The sequence below is a fragment of the Carcharodon carcharias genome, chromosome 34, assembly GCF_017639515.1.
Source record: "Carcharodon carcharias isolate sCarCar2 chromosome 34, sCarCar2.pri, whole genome shotgun sequence".
Classification (NCBI taxonomy): Eukaryota; Metazoa; Chordata; class Chondrichthyes; order Lamniformes; family Lamnidae; genus Carcharodon; species Carcharodon carcharias.
The window spans coordinates 10,126,817-10,146,473 of NC_054500.1; the positions used below are offsets into that span (position 1 = coordinate 10,126,817).

At 46.1% G+C, this 19,657-nt stretch overlaps 1 protein-coding gene across 3 annotated transcripts in view; it reads right to left on the reverse strand.

Moving 5' to 3' along the window:
* Positions 1-16,970, reverse strand: part of LOC121272718 (homeobox protein Meis1-like) — a 227,837-nt gene extending 210,867 nt beyond the window's left edge. Inside the window, exons 1-5 of one of the 3 annotated variants that reach the window (XM_041179489.1) lie at positions 16,573-16,969; positions 15,098-15,315; positions 10,147-10,288; positions 7,348-7,398; positions 6,895-6,945 (exon numbers count right to left, since the gene is read on the reverse strand). In XM_041179489.1, the coding sequence (XP_041035423.1) occupies positions 6,895-6,945; positions 7,348-7,398; positions 10,147-10,288; positions 15,098-15,315; positions 16,573-16,584 (474 nt within the window). In that variant the 5' untranslated portion in view covers positions 16,585-16,969. Of the gene's footprint in view, positions 1-6,894; positions 6,946-7,347; positions 7,399-10,146; positions 10,289-15,097; positions 15,316-15,799; positions 15,901-16,572 lie in introns of those variants that run through there. The other 2 variants (XM_041179490.1, XM_041179491.1) reach the window with 2 other exon arrangements.
* Positions 16,971-19,657: the final 2,687 nt, after the last annotated feature.

The following is a 19,657-nucleotide window of genomic DNA, read 5'->3' on the forward strand; positions in this document are numbered from 1 at the left end:
GTGTGTGTGTGTGCATATGTCTGTTTGTGTGTGTGAGTGAGTGAGGCCCCAGAGGAGGGATGACTAGAGGGAGGGGAAGGACTCCGGTCAAATGGAGTGTCCTTTCCTCAGCAGGTCACATGAAGTGATGCTTCCCAGGCTTTAGAAAACAAAAAGTGACAAGCGGTGTAATAAATCACTTCCCAAATACCACGGGCCTTTGGCAGCCTCATAGCTCTTATCAAGCCCCTCTTACTATTGGAGCAGTAAAGATGGCCCGGGAACCATTCCAAGCCAGTAACACAAGACGACGTTCAGATGATGTCATCAAACGGGAGGGCAAAGTTCAAGGCAGTTCATAACCGTCATCTGAACCCTGAGATGGGATTATAGCCTTGAAATCAGGCCAGGAGTTGGGGATTCTTTTGATCAAGGGCCCACGTGAAGTGCACGGGGCCTTTGATTCTATTCTGGCTCTCATTTCCTTTCACCGATGGGCATTTACTCACCGCGCTCCGGCTGTCGGTGCTGAGGGCACCTATAATTGGAACACGACTACCACATGCTTATTGAAGAAGGCACTGGTCAAATATTGCAGCTAACCTAAAGCCAAAAAAAACAGACCCGCTTGGTTCGGGTGAGGGGGGAGAAAAAAAGCAAATTGTTTGCATTGATATAGCGCCTTTCGGCACCACCTGAGGCCTCAGTGTTTTACAGCCAAGCATTGGAGAAGTTGGACCTGTGTTCTTTGGGGAAGAGAAGGCCGAGGGGGGATTTGATAGGGATATTCAATACCATGAAGGCCCTGGACAGAGTAGATAGGGAGAAACCGTTCCCGCTCATGAAAGGATCGGGGACGAGAGGGCACAGACTTAAAGTAATTGGTAACAGAAGCAAAAGCGACAGGGGGAAATGCTTTCTCACGCAGCAAGCGGTTAAGGGCCGGACTGGGCTGCCTGAGAGAGTGGCGGAGGTTCGGTCCAGGCATCCAAAAGGGAATTAGGGCTGTTATAGGAAAAGGGGGCAGGCGAAGGGTTACGGGGCACAGACAGGTGAACGGCACTAAGCGCGTGGCTGACACGGGGAGCTGGTGCAGACACAACGGGCCGAATAGCCTCCTACTGCGCCGTAAATCACTCGAGCGTTGGCCCTCCTGCATTGTGCCCCACACCCAAGATGCGGCCCAGATTCTACACGGCTGGGAATTGAGTGTGACCTGCAGCAACTTTAATGGTTTTCTGACACCCAAACGTTGAAAAAATCGTTTTAACGCCAGTGAATATAGGAAGAGGCCATTCAGCCCCTTGACCCTGTGCTGTCAATCAATTCGATCTGTACCTTAACTCCATCTATCAGCCTCTGCTGCATAACCCTTACCCACCAAATGTCAGTATTGACATTTCAATTTGACCCCCATCATCCTGAGCCTCTCGGGGAAGGGAATCCCAGATTTCCACGACATTTCACTTGAACATCCCATTCCCGATTTCAGCACTGGCCGAACTGTGCTGAGAATTTAAGTGCAAGCTACGGTGCAGTCAGGATCCTTACTGGGAATGCAGAGCAACTCTGCTTCAGGTCTGAGTGTTCCAGGCCCGACCAGAATGACACTGGGAACTAAAGGGTTAAATTTTGAAGTCAGGTTGTATAAACATTCTAGAATCGTAGGAATGGTAGAAGTTTAAGGGAGAGAAGGAGGCCATTCGGCCCATCGCATTTGAGCCATGCTGTCCAGCTTAGTACCACTTTCCAGCTCCTTGGCTGTAGGCAACTTTCATCCGATTGCTTTTCAGAGGCGATGAGATTCCAGCCTCCGCCAGCCCTTCAGGCAGCACATTCTAGGCCTCCACCATCCTCCAGCGCTGAAAATAATTATGCTCAACTCCCCTGTGATCCCGCTGCCAGGCAATCTGAGCAGAGATAGCTGATGAATAACTGAAATGTTCGAAATGATAAAAAGGGGATTCAAACTGGGCGGCGACATGAAAAGCTATTCCCTCTGCTCCGGGGAGTCCACTACAACTGCTCCCTGACTTGGTTGGCTCCTGAAGGAATTGCGCGGCCCGCTTTTTGGAAACCTGGAAAGCTCTCCCAGCAAAAGGCTCGGGGATGATGGGGGTCAATGCTGAGGTCAATCGATTTTTGGTGGATAAGGGGACTAAGGGTTACGGAGCCAAGGGCTGATAAATGGAGTTAAGGCACAGACCAGGCGTGATCAAGTTGAATAGCAGAATGGATCTGAGGGGCTGAATGGCCTCCCCTCTCTTCCTATGTTCATAGGCATGAAGCATTTCATAAACACTTGCATGTCAGAAAACCACAGACCCCTACCGAACTAGAATACCGCGGAAGAAAAGAGACATTTTGCTGAACCTTTCCATCTTGGACTCACCAGGACAATTCGCAAGAATACTTAGCAGTCAACTGTCAGTCACCATCAACTGGTGATGCCAGCGAAGCCCACATCCCATGAAAGAATAAAGGAAAAAAACCTACCGGGCAGATCCTAACCACTCGTTCCTTAAAAAAGGATTTTCCTCATCTGCCAATCACCTTACATCGATGTCCTCTGTTTCTCAATGTCACTGAAGACCTATACTCCTCCCTATCTTTACCTCATGATTTTGAACACCTCTGTCAAATCTCCTCGCAACCTCCTCTCTCCTGAGGAGAACCCCATTTTCTCTATTCAGTTTACACAACTGAAGTCCCTCATGCTGGGAAACCATTCCCCTGGGATTGTTTCTGCAGTCTGTCCAAAACCTTCACATCCTAAAGTGAGGTGCCAAGATTTGGAGACAACACTGCCCGTTGAGGCTGAGACAGAGGGTGACAAAGGTGCATCAGGGCCTTTTGTAATCCCTGCCCCTTTATTTGTAAAACCCAGCCCCCACCCCCCCGCCCCACCCCAATGCCTTTTAAACTTTCTTAACTGTTAATGAGCTCCACTGCTCCCAGACACTCCTGCGCCTGACATCGGTACTCTTTAAATCCACAGCTCATGATTTTCCCCTCTCTCCTTCCACAGGCTCAGACAAGACAAGCCACCGCCAGATGTGGGGATAACCGGTGCAGAGAAGGAACACCCCAGGTTCAGCGTCCATTCTGTGCTAGACCCACCAATCCAGGCAAAGGCCAAAGGTCAAAGAAAACCGATGTCACGCGCAGGACTGTCTGGGAGCAGAGGAGCTCGTTAACAGTTAAGAAAGTTGAATAGGCATTCGGGTGCCTGGATTTTACAAATAAAGGGGCCGGGATTACAAAAGCTCTGATGCACCGCTGCGCAGATGCCATAACCGGAAAATAAAGGGAAATAAAGTCTCATCTAACAGCCGGCATTGCTTATCACTGCCCCCTGCTGGCCTTGAAGATATCGGAAGGCCAAGTGAGGACAAGGACGGACTCAATTCTCAGGGATTCCTTCGCTGCCAAATAACCCACAAGTGGATGATCCAGGCTGACATAGGAACAAGATCTATTAAACTGGGACACTGACAGGCCCCTCGAGACATTAAATTGGACTCCGCTTTCGAGCGGAGGAGGCGGTGAGTGGGGCGTGGGCGATGAGAGAAAAGCAGCAGGGAAGCGACACAGTTGGAAATGCCTGATTACAGCCAAGTCACACTGCACAAGTGTGGATTATACAGAGAGTACCAGACAGCCGAAGGGAAGTGCGAGTGACCCAGGAACCATGATGGTAAGACGCTGACTGAACTCCGGCACTGAGTCATTCACAGCTTTCAAAGCAACATTGCAACAGAAGCCTGGATCGGAAGGACCGTTTGGCTCATTCACCCAGAGGGTTCCCGCCATCTGCCCGGCCCTCAGTCAGCTGTTAGCCATGAATCTGCTGGTGGCACACTCTCATCTCTGAGCCCAGTGGGTCGTGAGTTCAGGCCCCACTCCAGAGACAAGATCAGGACTGACACTCCACGGCAGTACTGAGGGGGTGCTGCACTGTCGGAGGTGCCGCCTTCCAGGTGTGATCTCTGAGGTGGCTGTAAAAGATCCCATGCCACGATTTCGAAGGACAGCAGGGACATTCTCCCCGTGTGCTGGACAATATTTATCCCTCTGCTAATACCTTTCAAACAGATTGCCATCTCATTGTGTTTTGCGGGAGCTTTCTGTGCACAAACAGGTACTGCCCTCCAACAATGACTACACTTCAAAAAAAACAGACCTCACCAGCTGTAAAGTTGGTACATTCTGAAAGGGGTAATGTCAGTAGGAATCATTCTCTTCATCTCCATTAGTTTCTTAAACCATTCCCTTTTTCAGTCTTCAGCACCCAACTCAAAAATCCACTCCAATAACTGATCATTCTTTCTGTAAAGCGCTTCCTGGTATTACTCCTAGATTTGCTCCCATTTTGTCCCTTTTCCCACTCTCATGGTGAAATGTGATTTTGCCTCTTTCTTTTTCAAACATAGTTTGACATAGACCTCTCGGTAAGATTGCTATTGCAATCTTATGGCCACTACCATCTAGAAGGACAAGGGCAGCAGACACATGGGAACACCACCACCTGGAAGTTCCCCTCCAAACCACTCACCATCCTGACTTGGAAATGTATCAGCCATCCCTTCTCTGTCAGAATCCTGGAACTCCCTCCCTAACAGCACTGTGGGTGTACCTACACCACATGGACTGCAGCGGCTCAATAAGGCAGCTCACCACCAACTTCTCAAGGGGCAATTAGGGATGGGCAATAAATGCTGGCCACATCCTGTAAACGAATAAGAAAAATATCCAAGTGTCTCCAGACTATTTCCCCAGCCCTCTGAGATATGGGAGCTGGGTCTTGATCTATTTTTAAAGGAATTCCCAGAATGACTCCCATGATAGGATTCCTCTCGAGCGCTGGAACTCACTCTTGAGAGCCATCTGGCTGAACGTGCAATTCACTCAGAGTTCTCTGTCTCTTAAAATGAAACTATCCCTCCCTCCCTCCCTCTGACGTGTGGGTCTTTGAGTTACACTCTCTTCCCTCTGCATTTAAACCCCATCACTAAAAGAAATGCATCCCATCACAGCTTCAGGACTCCAATCTTGAACAAAAGGAACTTTTTCTTTTTACTTCAGGAGAATCTCTCTCCGAAACATATTTAATTCAATATAAATTAAAACGTCACTGACGTGGAAACTCTTGCAGCATGTGCTAAATCACCTTCTGCTTCTTTATATTTTGAGAATATAAAATTCTCAAATTGCCTTCAGAATGACGGCCTCTGGAGCAAAGAGACTTCTTGTTGGAATCTACCAGGCCAGAGCTGATTTAATAATCTGATTTAAGATTAATGATGCTGAAAATTTTTCCTTTTTTTCGAGGGGAAATGGTTCCGTGGAGAGAAATAGCGAGATGTTGATACATAAAACCCAGGCACCCATTGAAAATAGCATCACTTACTCACACCCTCATCCGCAGCACCCCTGCGCACTTTAGGACTAATTAAAAATAATTACAAAAGAATTACTGTATCCGTATATACGCCCACATGTATAATATTTACATTGCATAGATGAAACAATCATCACTAAACATCCTATATGTAACATTTAGATTTCATATTACCGAGCAAGTTATAAAGATAGCTGAAAAAAGCCACATGTTGTCGAAGCTCTTCATCTTACACTCATCAGGACAATTCACAAAAAACACGAATGTAAATGGGACAACAATTTATACTGCATGAGAAGAGAGTGCTGATTGGTTATATATAATATTTGCATTGTATGCATGGTATGTCATTAAGCACCCCATATATAATATTTAGATTTTATATGTGATATAAATATTACTAAACACATGTATTTTAAACATGTTTAGTAATTGTGCCGAAGGTTAATTTGTTTTTGGATATTGCTCTGTACTTGCAATCTCCCCAATGAGTTGGATCTAGTGGCTCTATATCTACACTGATTGATAGTGAAGAGCTAGTGCTGGCTAACAGTGTAAGTGTTTAGTACATATTGCATTTACAACAGGGAGGATATTTATTTACCAAATTATCTAAAAAATTAGTCTATACCCTTCATTGTTCTGTCTCGCCCCAGCCTGTTCCCAACCGCTAAGGCTCAGTGTAAAGAATGAGAAGAGGGAATGAAGAAGGGAGAGTGAAAGGTCTGGGGAGAATGAGATTCTAATTGCAGAAATCAGCAACGAATAGGGGGAGGGAATTCCTACGTATGAAAAGAGGGAGAGAAGGAGATAAAAGGGGAAGGGAGGGAAAAGAAAGAGGAAGAAATTAAACAAGGTCTGAAAAAGGGAATAATGGAGGGAGTAAGTGGACATGTCGTATTCTGCCTCACTCACCACAAGATTCAATCAATGTTTCTCAGGGATGTTGGCATTAAATAGTTAATTATCACATTACAGCAGGCTCAGAGAAGCAAATGAGTCAGTGAAAACACTTGGCATTGTCTCCAAAATCAACCCAGACACTTTGAAAACACAGACACACACCTTCTTTAGCTCTCTGCCTGAGGGCAGGTATCAATCCACAGCCCCACCATATCCACCAGGGGTAGGGCAAGGAGGCAGGTCCCAAATCCACCTCATCCAGAATGGGGATTAAACCCCATTCCAATCCACACCAAACATCAAGCCTGCCCTGCCCCCCCCTCCCAAGGGGTCCAAGTTACTGTGGTGACATACACTTTTCCATGCTTGTAATCTGGGACAATGGACAGTGATGGTAGAGGGTCCAATTTCTTTCCATCTCTTGGCTAACCAGGAATCCCTCCCACTCTTACTGCCTGCCATTGGCATGTGTTGGAAGGACACTCAACTGAGTTTGGCCATCAAATCCTGGAGTGGGACTTGAACCTGGAGTTTCTACCTCAGGGATAGGGAGCACTACACACTGTACCATAAGACCTCCTACATGCACACTTCCAATAACATCCCCTTACCTTCTCCAACTCCAGCAGGTGGAACCTCAACACCTGAATGGCCTGAATCATCTGTAGGGAGAAAGAGGGGGTTCAGTCAATGGAATCCAGTAACTGTTTCGGGTCAGACCCGAGTCTAAGAGTCTAAACATCAGGGAGCTGCACCACACTCAGTGAGCCCCAGACACCGCATTCAAACCAGGAGACATTTTCTGGGAAAGTTACATTTGGGTTTCATTACAAATTTAGCTTGCAACAGTAACTGATTAATGAAATTAAATCCTCACTCAAACATTATTTTGTTAAACATGCAATTAAACATCATAGATTTCTGTTTATATTTCGCATGGATTTTTAGAAATAATTTAACTTGGAAGGAAAGTTGCGATAGCAGACAGCCCTCTGTACCTTATCTATTCCCTCTCAAACAGTCAGTTCAAAATCAGCACAATTTAGATTTAAAACTCTAATTACCAAATTATCCAGTTCGGGGTTGGAAGAAAATAGAGGTTTTTCTGTTCGGATCTAGAAAATAAAAAAAAGAGTTTGACGACATTTTAGTGAATGTGACAGACTGGAAATAGTTAACTGCAGGAAATGTTGAAAACCTAAATCTGTAACTGGAGGAAAAACAGAATATCCAACTTACTCTGCATTAATGAATAAAGTACATCAGATATTTATAGCTACACACGACACTCATAGGCACTTATAGTTACACACACACTCATAACTATGCACAGACACACACAGTCACACAGACACAGTCACACAGATACTTACAGTTACACACACACGGACAGATGCTGACAATCATATGCACACAAACAGACACTGATAGTTACACACAGTGCACACAGGTACAGCCACTAATAGTGACACACACAAGCACAGACACAAATAGTTACACACACACAGTGCACACAGGCACAGGCACTAATAGTTACACACACTCACACAGTGCGCACAGGCACAGACACTCAGTTACACACACACACAGACACTAATAGTTACACACACACAGAGAAGCACAGATACTAATAGTTACACACACACACACACACACACTGCGCACAGGCACAGACACTAACAATTACACACAAACACTGACACTAATAGTTACACACACAGTGCACACATATACAGACACTAATAATTACAGACACACAGGCAGAGATACTAATAGTTACACACACACAGTGCACATAAGCACAACATTAATAGTTACACACACAGTGCACAGAGGCACAGACACTAATAGTTACACACACACACAGGCACAAGCATTAATAATTACACACACACACAGGTGCACCCAACACAGGCACAGACATTAATAGTTACACACACACACACACACACAGGCACTAATAGTTACACACACACAGGTACAGACACTAATAGTTACACACACACACACTAATACTTACACACACACACTAATTACAGATACATACACATAATTTCTTTCACTCCACACATCTCACTGACACCACTACAGAACTACAAAAAACACACACCTTTCTATAGAATCAACTGACCAGCATAATGATGTAAATCCCCATTGGCACAGTTACGTACCCAGTCTCACATACACAGGATCCGTCGGTTTAGCATATATACTGACATATATACATTGACGCACATGTACAGATCGGCATGTGCTCCTACACACACTCCGAGTCTACACTCACACACATTCGCCCCTCTGTCTCACACACAGCCGACTTTTTGCCTGTTATTTATCTGCATGGGGCCGGGGACACCTTAGCAAGGGCTCCGAGGTTGTTGCTGGGCAGAGTAACCGGTTTATAACGTTGGGATTGATTTAAAGTCTGGTTGTGTTTGGGTGGGTGTGCAATAGAGAAATAAGACAGGCCTGAAGAAGCGGGTTTGCCTCTTCCTTACCTCCCCGCCCCCCAATTCCTGACTCTTGAACTCTGCCCCCGCCCAGTCCTCTCTCTGCTCCCGGCTGGAGTTCGAGGGATCTCCCCGGGGTCTGAGCTCCCCAAGGCAGCTGATTTCCAATGACCACCAAATCCTGTGATCCCAGCCCGGCCTGACTCTCCGCCGTCTGACCCACTGGAGCCGCCTCGGGAGAGCCCATTCCATCCACCAATTCCCCCCTCCTCAATCATCAATTCGGGGGGTTGGGGCGGGGGGGGAAGAAATGAAATTAAGTCCATTGCAATCCGATTCTTAGTTGCAACTGCCGCTCACGTTAACATTGATTGTTATTAAATTAATCTCTGAGAAATTTACAAGTGGAGCTGAAATTAATCAGTCAGATTTCACACCCTTTTACTTATCTCTCGGTGTAATTACAGACCCGATTATGATAATAGTCGAAATATTGTTTAAAATATCTTTGCCTTCCCTGTTGTGTGTTTAGGATGGTCTGGTAAACCCATTTAAACCGATTTGTGGTTGATTTCATGGCTGAAGTCAGTGACCTCAAATATATTTAATGCATTGATCTGATATTTAATGTGACTCGATATTCACACACACACACACACACACACACACAGGCACAATCCAAGGCACATTCTATTTATACCTTGTATCAACACAGTCCGCTGTGAATGACTGAGAATATGTGAGAGAATAGCTATAATTGTCCTTATGTGTGTGTGTGTGTGTGTGTGTGCGAGTATGACTGTCAGCGTTTATTTGTGTGAAACTATAAATGTCTGAGTGTCTGCGAGTATATGTGCGTGTAACTAAGTGTCTGTGAGTGTGTGTGTAACTCTAAGTGTCTGTGTGTGTGACTATAAGTGATTGTGTGTAACTATAAGTGATTGTGTGTAACTATAAATGCCTGTGTGTATAACTATAAGTGTCTGTGAAATGTGTGTAACTATAAGTGTCTGTCTGTGTGTGTATATAAGTGATTGTGTGTAACTATAAGTGTCTGTGTGTGTATAACTATGTGTCTGTGTGTGTAACTGTAAGTGTCTGTGTGTGTGTTGATAACTATAAGTGTCTGTGAAATGTGTGTGTAACTATAAGTGTCTGTGTGTGTATAACTATGTGTCTGTGTGTGTAACTATAAGTGTCTGTGTCTGTGTGTGTAACTATAAGTGTCTGTCTGTGTGTGTGTATATCTGTGTGTCTGAGAATGTGTGTGTGTGAGTAACTGTAAGTGGCTGTGAGTGTGTGTGTCTCTACAATGTTTAACCCACTCTCCGCCTTCACATACATTCTCAATCGTTCACAGTCTCCCTCAACGTAAAATCCGGATTCGGTTTCTCTCTCTCTCTCTCTCCAGACCTGTTTAGCGAACACTGCGATGTCTTCGTTGAAGGAATCCGATGAGCAGACATCGCCGCCGGCCACGCCGCAGTCTCGGGGAGTGCATGTGGCTAACTCACATTTCTCAAAGACCAGAGCGAGCAAAGGGAACAGGGGGTGTCTGTGTTTGCGTGAGGGCGGGAGGGAGGGAGAGAGAGAGAGAGAGAGAAAATTTTCGTTATCAAAAACGAATTTGAAAAAAACACAAAAAGCACAATGCAGCCCCAAATTTTCCTACTATATCCGTTGAACTTCTTCCTAAACTATTCCCGAACCTTCCCCTCATCCCAAAATATTCCCTGAACCTTCCCTTCATCCCAAAATATTCCCTGAACCTTCCTCTCATCTAAACTATTCCCGAACCTTCCCCTCATCCCAAAATATTCCCTGAACCTTCCTCTCATCCCAAAATATTCCCTGAACCTTCCTCTCATCTAAACTATTCCCGAACCTTCCCCTCATCCCAAAATATTCCCTGAACCTTCCCCTCATCCCAAAATATTCCCTGAACCTTCCTCTCATCCCAAAATATTCCCTGAACCTTCCTCTCATCTAAACTATTCCCGAACCTTCCCCTCATCCCAAAATATTCCCGAACCTTCCTCTCATCTAAACTATTCCCGAACCTTCCCCTCATCCCAAAATATTCCCTGAACCTTCCTCTCATCTAAACTATTCCCGAACCTTCCCCTCATCCCAAAATATTCCCTGAACCTTCCCCTCATCCCAAAATATTCCCTGAACCTTCCTCTCATCCCAAAATATTCCCTGAACCTTCCTCTCATCTAAACTATTCCCGAACCTTCCCCTCATCCCAAAATATTCCCGAACCTTCCTCTCATCTAAACTATTCCCGAACCTTCCCCTCATCCCAAAATATTCCCTGAACCTTCCTCTCATCTAAACTATTCCCGAACCTTCCCCTCATCCCAAATTATTCCCGAACCTTCCCCTTATCCCAAAATATTCCCGAACCTTCCCCTTATCCTAAATATTCCCGAATCTCCCCCTTATCCCAAACTATTCCCTGGACCTTCCCCGTTAGGCCGGGACTGTTCAAACTCTGAAGCAAATTATTTACAGCTTGCAGAGAGAGAGAGAGAGAGAGAAATCAGGAGTGACTAGGTCGGTGGCTTAAAACCTTTAGTGAGACAAGGAAGATATTTATAAAACAGCAAAATAATTAAATTTAGAGTTGGGAGGGAGACCGAAATAATCGAAGCGGAAGCAGACAGACGGAAAATGAATAAATGAAATGTTACAGATGATTTTAGCTGTTGCATGGGAAACACGAACAAAACATTGTGTAGAGAATTAATATAAATCCGATGCTTTCATGATTATAAGAAAAATGAAAAACGTGAATATCTCTAAATTAAGGATTTGCCGAGAGGCGTTATCGTATAGCCTTATTCCGGGGCAAGAGATGGAGTGTAGTATTAAAAACAGACAATTTTATACACAACCCAACTGCTAGCATTTCATAGCCGCTGTGACTGGTACAAAATGAGAGATGGTATGTGAATATACAGCAAAAAATGCACAGGGGCGAATTTACTTGAGAGAAAATGGCACATATACACGCTGTTATACAGGCAAGAGTACGTTATATATATACATATATATATAAAACACACAGCACTTGGTGCATGTGCACTGTTTATAACGTGCGGGGAGATTTAACTTCCTCCTTCAAATCTTACAGAGCAGGCCAAATTTTGGGAGGTTAGCGAGCAACTGGCTCTCAGAACAAATGGAAGCGGGTTCGCCCCGTTATTTTGGAATTCATTTCTGTTTGTCAACACACTAAAGACAAGTATTCATACCCAGTTAGCTGGCTGTGCGCTAACTCGGCGACTGCGCAACATTTCCCGCTTTGAGACGACGGGGCAAATGTTGACAGCGCTTTTCGCTGCTAACGTTCTCCGTACGAACAGCAGAGAAAATAAACAGCCGCGTCCAGTTCAAGAAAGAGTAACTTCAAATTGTATTCAACTTAACCCCAGATAAAATTAAAACCTGTCCATTGGCCGCAGAGCAACAAAGATCAGCTCATTAATGGCCCAGGCACATTTTTGCGTGATTAACACACAGTTCCCTTCAACCCTCGCCCCCCAGACTGCAATTATGATTTAACATTTGAACAGAAGATGTGAAATATATATTTTTTTAAAAAAATGAGTCGGCCGCAAAAGCAAAGGGGTCTTTTTTTTTAGCTGAAACGATTTGCTTTGGAAGAAAGAAACGGGCTCCGCATCCGAAGCCAAGAGGACTCCAGAAATTAAGCAACTGTTTAAAAATTAGAGAGCGGCACAACTGCGCCGACAGTCCAGGATCTCCTAAACCAGTGTAGAAATCTTCGCCCAGTTCCCACACAGATAAAGATACTTGCAGAGAGGGAGGGAGGAATCGGAATGATTTTCTTTACTATATATATAAAAAATAAACTTCAATTGAGGATAATGTTTAATTTAGGGGCTTTACTATATATATATATAATAAACTTCAATTGGGGATAATGCTTAATTTAGGGGCTTTACTATATATATATAATAAACTTCAATTGGGGATAATGCTTAATTTAGGGGCTTTACTATATATATATAATAAACTTCAATTGAGGATAATGCTTAATTTAGGGGCTTTACTATATATATAATAAACTTCAATTGAGGATAATGCTTAATTTAGGGGCTTTACTATATATATATATAATAAACTTCAATTGAGGATAATGCTTAATTTAGGGGCTTTACTATATATATATAATAAACTTCAATTGAGGATAATGCTTAATTTAGGGCCTTTACTATATATATAATAAACTTCAATTGAGGATAATGCTTAATTTAGGTCACTGTGTTTGAGATTAAAAGTGCTCGTGGTTGTGGTAAACGTTAAATACAAAAAAAAAGTCAAAAAATGCAGAATTGTTAGGGAAATAGCGACAGGCGAAAATACTCTTTAAGTTGCTTCAAATGCGCCTCAGTTGAGCAGAACCAGAACTGGGTCAGTATAACATTGTGCTCCTGTTAGCACCTGTCTGGAAACCTGCAAATTTAAGCCGTTCCTCGCCCCCCTCCCCTCCCAACCCCACCTTCCCGCTCTTCTGTATCCCACCTCTGTATCCTCTTCCCAGCTATTCAACCGGGGGAGGGGGAGGGGGGGTGAATATTCAGCTGGTTTCACAGGGGCTGAGGCTGGCACACGGTTCTGACTCGGTCTGACCTGACTGCATGACTTAGTTCTCCCCTCACCCCCAACCTCTCGCGTGGAGTTTGGCTGAACAATGTCCCAGTTTCCAACTCAGGGCCCCACCACCCCACCACCCCGGGGACAGATGAGCAGTCCCCTGAGCTGGGTACATACATCTCCATGTTAGCAAAATAGAAGGTATCATTCCGGCCAGGAATTAACTTGGGCTGAGGGTGTTGAAATGTGCAAGCAAATAATGAAAGTGAGTGAACTAGCAAAGTTCTTAAAAATATATATATACTGAACTCAGAAGTAATGACAAGCTACATCTCTAGCCTGGTGTGAAATGTCTAATTATTGCGTGTTAATAATTGTGTAGGGTTACAGTTGGAGTTGAGACAGGAGTATGCCTCTGCCCTCCTTGACTCACAACAGTTAAACATTTTAGAGATTGAAAACTGAGCGATATCAGATACTGGAAGTCGACTTTCTGCATAGGGATGAGAGTTTCTTTCTAAATAAATGCCACCCCCTCCCAATCCCACACTCCCTTTAACTCCCACACAACTGAATTGGTGGGGGTGGCTGCTGAGATCAGTGCACCCGCCCTCAGCGCCCCAAGGCTTTTTTTACATTGAACCTCGGATTTTTTCTTTAAAAAAAGGGACGAGGAGGGGGGGTGGGGGGTTTGCAAAATGTAACCTCTCAAAATCAGACACCAGCCTGGGAAATCCGTGTCGGAGGCGAGGAAAGCATGTAGCTTGACCCCGAAACAGGGGCTGTGAAAATTTGCAAGGGTGGGAGGGGAGTGGTGGTGGAGAGAGAGAGAGAGTGGGGGGTCACACACTGGGTGTTTATTGCTGCTTACACACTGTGCTAGTGGCGATGCTGGTTAATAGGCACCGCTGGATGTTGGAGAATGTGCAACATTTCGAACCCCACCCGCCACCCCCCCACCGCCCCCCCACTCCAAAAACAAATAGGGACTCAATCCCCCCCGGAGGGTCTAACTTTCAGTTCTGAACTGGGGTTGGAGATCGACACCCTTCTCCTCTCTACAGCCCTCTCGCCCCGGGGGGGGGGGGGGGGGGCGCAGCTCACAAGATCCCCACCTCCCCTCCCCCCTCTCTTCCACCCCACAACTTAGAGGACTTTTTGGGATCTGGGTAAAAAAAAGATACAGGGTGGGATTGGGATTGTGCTTGTTTATAAACACGACTTGATCCGCGCTTCCAAAAAATCTAAATACTTCTAATCTCAGATTTTCTGTTTAAAAAAAAATCCCCCCCCCCCCCCCCGACCCCCTTTCCCATCGCAGACAGGAGAATATTTCCAATTTTGAGATTTTTGTTGTTGGATATAAAAAGGGATTTTTTTGGCTTAAAAAAACTAGAGTTTGTTTTCTAGGATTCTCGCCTGCAAATAATTTCTTCCCTCCCTATTTCCCCTCGACCTCATGCTCCTGATAGTTACTTCAACTGTTCTGTTCCTGCTTGCTTCCCCCCCACCCCCACCCCCTCACCACTTCGCCCTAACTCTACAATTCAAGTTTAAGTAATACCCCAATATTTCTCCTGCTCCCACACCTGATTGTCCACAGCTACCCCATTCAGCTGAAGAGGCTTCCCCCTCTTTGTTCCCCACCCAAACATTAATCAGCAAACTTTTCATTGCCAGACTCCATCTCCCCTCATCACCCCCACCTTTATGCCCCTGAACGTCCCCAGCCGCTTACCCATAGATTGCGTCCTTCTCTCTCTTGAGGCTATCGTTGACACTGTTACCGAGGCTGGATGGTAGGCTGGCCCGGTGAGGGGTCCCTCCGGGCGGGTAATGTTGGGCATGGATACCGGGGCCATGGCTCAGATGGTGAGGCAGATTCCGGGATGCGTGTGTGTCCCCGAAGCTGGTCATGGACACCCCGTCCATCCCATAGTGGGACAATTCATCGTACTGCAAATAAAAGGGGTAAAGATTAATTAAAAATATATATATATAAATTAAGAGTCAAGCCACAGCTGCATTTTTTTTTAGAAAACACATTTGAAATTCTCCAAAACACAATCGACTTAACACTATAAATCTCACTCAGACCATGAACTAGAAAAAATATACACAAAAACCTATCAAAACAGACAAATGCAGCAGCAGAAGTCTCCCATCCTAACAAACACACACTTCAAATCATTAAACGATACACTCTCGGGAAAAGACACACACACACACACACAAAGTCAGCACAGACATAAAATGATCCCTCACTTTCTTCAAACTCATTTTTAAGCCAGACTATGGGCTTCCCCCTGAACTTAGTCCATTCAGTCACAGCCTCCAAACTCACCGCGGCTGCCACTATTCACCGACCAGAACTGACCCACCGCTTAAACCGCCCTCTCTCGCTAAAGGACCACGTTAAGGTCGTTGTCCGAACACCTACCTACTCGGTAAAATCAAGTGTAAATCCACTTCCCCCGAACACTCTCGAAATGATCCCAAAAAAACACGCACACACACACACACACAATTCAACGTCGCCAAAGCAAACAAACAATTAACCAAAACACGGGGCTTAAATCACCATAAACAGGCTATTAAGTTAAAAGTACCATTATCGGCATTGTAAAATAGATCACAAGGCACTCCCAGATTCGTGTTACAGTATTTATGAACAGTTATATTACTGGGATATCTCTCTCTCTCTCTCTCTCTATATATATATAAACTAGACTGTGATTTTTTTTAATGGTCTATAACAGCCACAAAAGAGGAAGCGTTTTAATTAAGTTCAAGTAGACTTTCTCAAATTAACAGCTTGCACGGTGGAATTCTGCACTCTGCAATCTACAGCAAGATAAAAAAAATACTTTCAAAAATTGTACATCACACACACACACACACACACACAAACACACACAAAAAGAACATCCAAAATATCCCGGACAGTCTCCAAAACAGAAACCATCAAATCATCACAAACACTGGTCAAAGAATGAGACAAAACACGCCAGCAATAATACAAACAGCGACCCGTCCTTTGACATCAGTCCACAGAATAAGAAATCTGTGTCTATCTATCAAGAGATACAGATATAAACAAGAACCGTGACCACAGCGGGCCTTCCTGCCTCCTTAAGCCGGCGAGCGTGATTCTGCTGGCGGCTAGGGCAATCAGGATCGCCCGGGGTAGCAAGCTGTCTCTCCCATACCTACCCTTTGTGCCATCGGCCAGCGTGTTTTAAAGCTATTCTTGGATTTGTTTGCACCCCTTTTAATGTTAATACACAGCCGATGTTTTTTTTTTGTTTGGTTTTGCTAGATGATTATCTTCGATGAAGATTACAACCTTATTTCCCAGAGATTGGAAGATGGTATTTTCTCTCTCTTGATTATTGATATATGTATGTGTGTGGGTTGGTATTTTTTTTGTTGTTGTTGAAAAAATTTTACAAAAAATAAAAGAGGAATTCCCAGCTACAGCTATAGCGATCCAAGGCGGAGCAGAGGAACCGTCAGTAAAGATGTGAATGGTGCTGCATCTCCGAGTCTCTGCCGCTTTGGGCTGTCCATCAGAAACGGTGCTGTCACTTTTCTAGATGAATGATGATCTAACCCTAGGAGGGAGGGAGAGGGAGGGTGGGGGAGAGAGAGAGAGAGGGTGGTGGTGGTGGTGGAGGAGAGAGCGGGAGGGGGGAGGGTGGTGGTGGTAGGGGGGGGTGGTGAGGGGGGGTAAGGAAAGCTTGCAGAGAGCCCCCCTCTTTTCTACACCTTTCTGCTCAGATCAGCTTTCACCGACAAACAGATGGACACTTCTCTCCCTCTGTCTCTCCTTCTCTCTCCCTCTGTCTCTCCCCCGTCTCTGTCTCTCCCTCTCTCCCTCTGTCTCTCTCTGTTTCTCCCTCTGTCTGTCTCTCTCCCTCTCTCTCCCTCTGTCACTCTCTCTGTCTCTCCCTCTGTCTGTCTCTCTCCCTCTCTCTCCCTCTGTCTCTCCCTCTGTCTCTCCCCCTCTCTCTCCCTCTCTCCCTTTCTCCCTCACACACTCTCTTTCTCAATCTCTCTTCTCTTTCTCCCTCTCGCTCTCTCTACCTGTGCCTCTTTCTCCCTGTCTCTCTCTTTCTTCCTCTCACTCTCTCTCTCTCCCTTACTCTCTCTCCCTTTTTCTCCCTCTCACACTCCCTCCCTCTCTCTCTCTCTGTCTCTCCCTCACTCTCTCTTCCTCTCACACTCTCTCTCCTCCCTCTCTCTCTCTTTCTCTGTCTCTGTTTCTCTCTTTCTCCCTTTCACTCTCTCTCTCTCTACCAGAAGGAACTTCCCATTCCAAGCGAATCAATGTGAAAGTCTCGGGCACGCTCTCAATCTCTCTGCATCAGCTTGAAGTCACAATCTGGAGTCCCACAATAGAGGGAGCAGCTTAAAGCGGCCCTCCCCAATCCCCCCCTCCCCTCAGTGCAGACTGGGGTGCTTTTAGAAGAAAGGAGGAGAGGGGAGGGTGGCTGCAGGGGTTTCCTGATGTTTGCTCCGATCCGGTGACTGTATGTGGCCCAGATGCTGTCTCCCTCTGTCTCTGTCTCTCTCTCTCTCTCTCTCTCTGTTCGGTGCAGCCGAGAAGCAATGTGCAGACCCGGAAATACAGGCGCCTGTGTAACTCGCTCCGCTCCACTCGCAGCCCCAGATATCAAGGGATCAGGAATCTTTGGATGGCTCTTTCCAGCAGGCGGAATAATGTGCATTCATTTCCCAAACACCACCGCACGTTAACCCTTGCAAGTAGGGCAGGGCTACTCTGTTAGTGTATTCCCAGGCTTCAGTCCGGCGATGGAACACTTTCCCTGAGTTCCACCTTATTATTGGCTCGCTGCAGGCAGCAAGGGGGCAGTGTGAGAGTGGGAGGGGTGGGGGGGGGGGGGTGAATATTGCTGCCTATCCAGTTTCTGAAATGCAAATCGGACTGTAGGGTGTGTGTGTGGGGGTGGGGGGGGGGGGTTGTTTCTGGCTGTGGCTTGTAAACCAAAGCACGTGTTAAAAAAAAGGACAGTTGCCTGTGATCCTGGCAATGTCTCTCCTGGGACGTGTTGGTGACAGGGTGAGATGACCTCCCCCTTCCCCCACCACCCCCCCCCCCAACCCTTTCTGACCAAACAGCACAGCAAGAGGCAACTCAAAATCTGCCTGGCTCCAACATGTCTTGCTGCGTGACAGCTGTGTTTCCTGAGAGACTCAAGGAGTTGCATTTGTATAGCCACTCTTATGAAGGCAGGGTGTGATCAACTGTGCCGTGTTTTAAGGGGTTGCCCCTTATTTCGACTGTTTGCCCCACAGCGCGCCTTTCTTTTTTAACCTCATTTCTATGGCAACCGGCGACAAACTGAGCCTGGGACCCTCCTCCCCTCTGTGATTATTATTGGGAACATTTGCCACCAGCTGGGAGGGGGGTAGTGGGAGGGGCGGGTGTAGGAACTGAGGACTTTGGAGCAGGAGTAGGCCATCAGCCTCTTCCGCTGTTCGGTAAGATCATGGTCGACCTGGTTGTGGCCTCAACTCCACACCCCCACCAACCCCCCCTCCCAACCCCCACCCCCAGCCATATCCCTTGGGGGGGGGGTTTCCAGTCCCGCCCACTGCTGGGATGGTCCAGACCCGCCGAAAGCCAATGGGCTTCTGGCTGGGCTTCCGAATCTCCCGTGGTGGCTCCCGCCACAATGGGGCCAGAAAATTCCGGTCCTTGACTCCCCGGTCCATCAAACATCTGCCAAGCTTTGATAACTAGTCCGTTGCCCGGCACCGTATCAAACGGCCTTTTGGAAGTCTATGTACACCACATCAACTGCGTTGCCCTCATCAACCCTCCCCGTTACATAGGTGGGGAGAGGGGATACCCCATCCTCCCCTTTTAGGGTCACCAACAGCCCATCACCACCCCCCCCCCCCACCTCCACCCACCCCATCACACAGTCAGTGCGCCTTACTTTATTTCTTGAGAGTTTCTCATCCTGGATAAAAGCGTCCCAAATCTCACCACAGAAGAATTCCGAAACGCACTTTTTGGGACTGGTCCACATAAGAAGACGTTAAGGCAAGTGACGGAAAGCTTCATTAACCAGGTGGAGACAAAAAGCTGAGGATGCTGGGAATCTGGAATAAAAATGGAAAGTGCTGGAAATACTCAGCAGGCCTGACAGCATCGGTGGAGAGAGAGAGAGACAGAGTTAACGTTTTCAAACCATGTGACCCTTTTTTCAGACCCACAAGGACTCGAGGCAGCTCAGTCCGTGCTCTGAAGAAGAGTCATACGGACTCA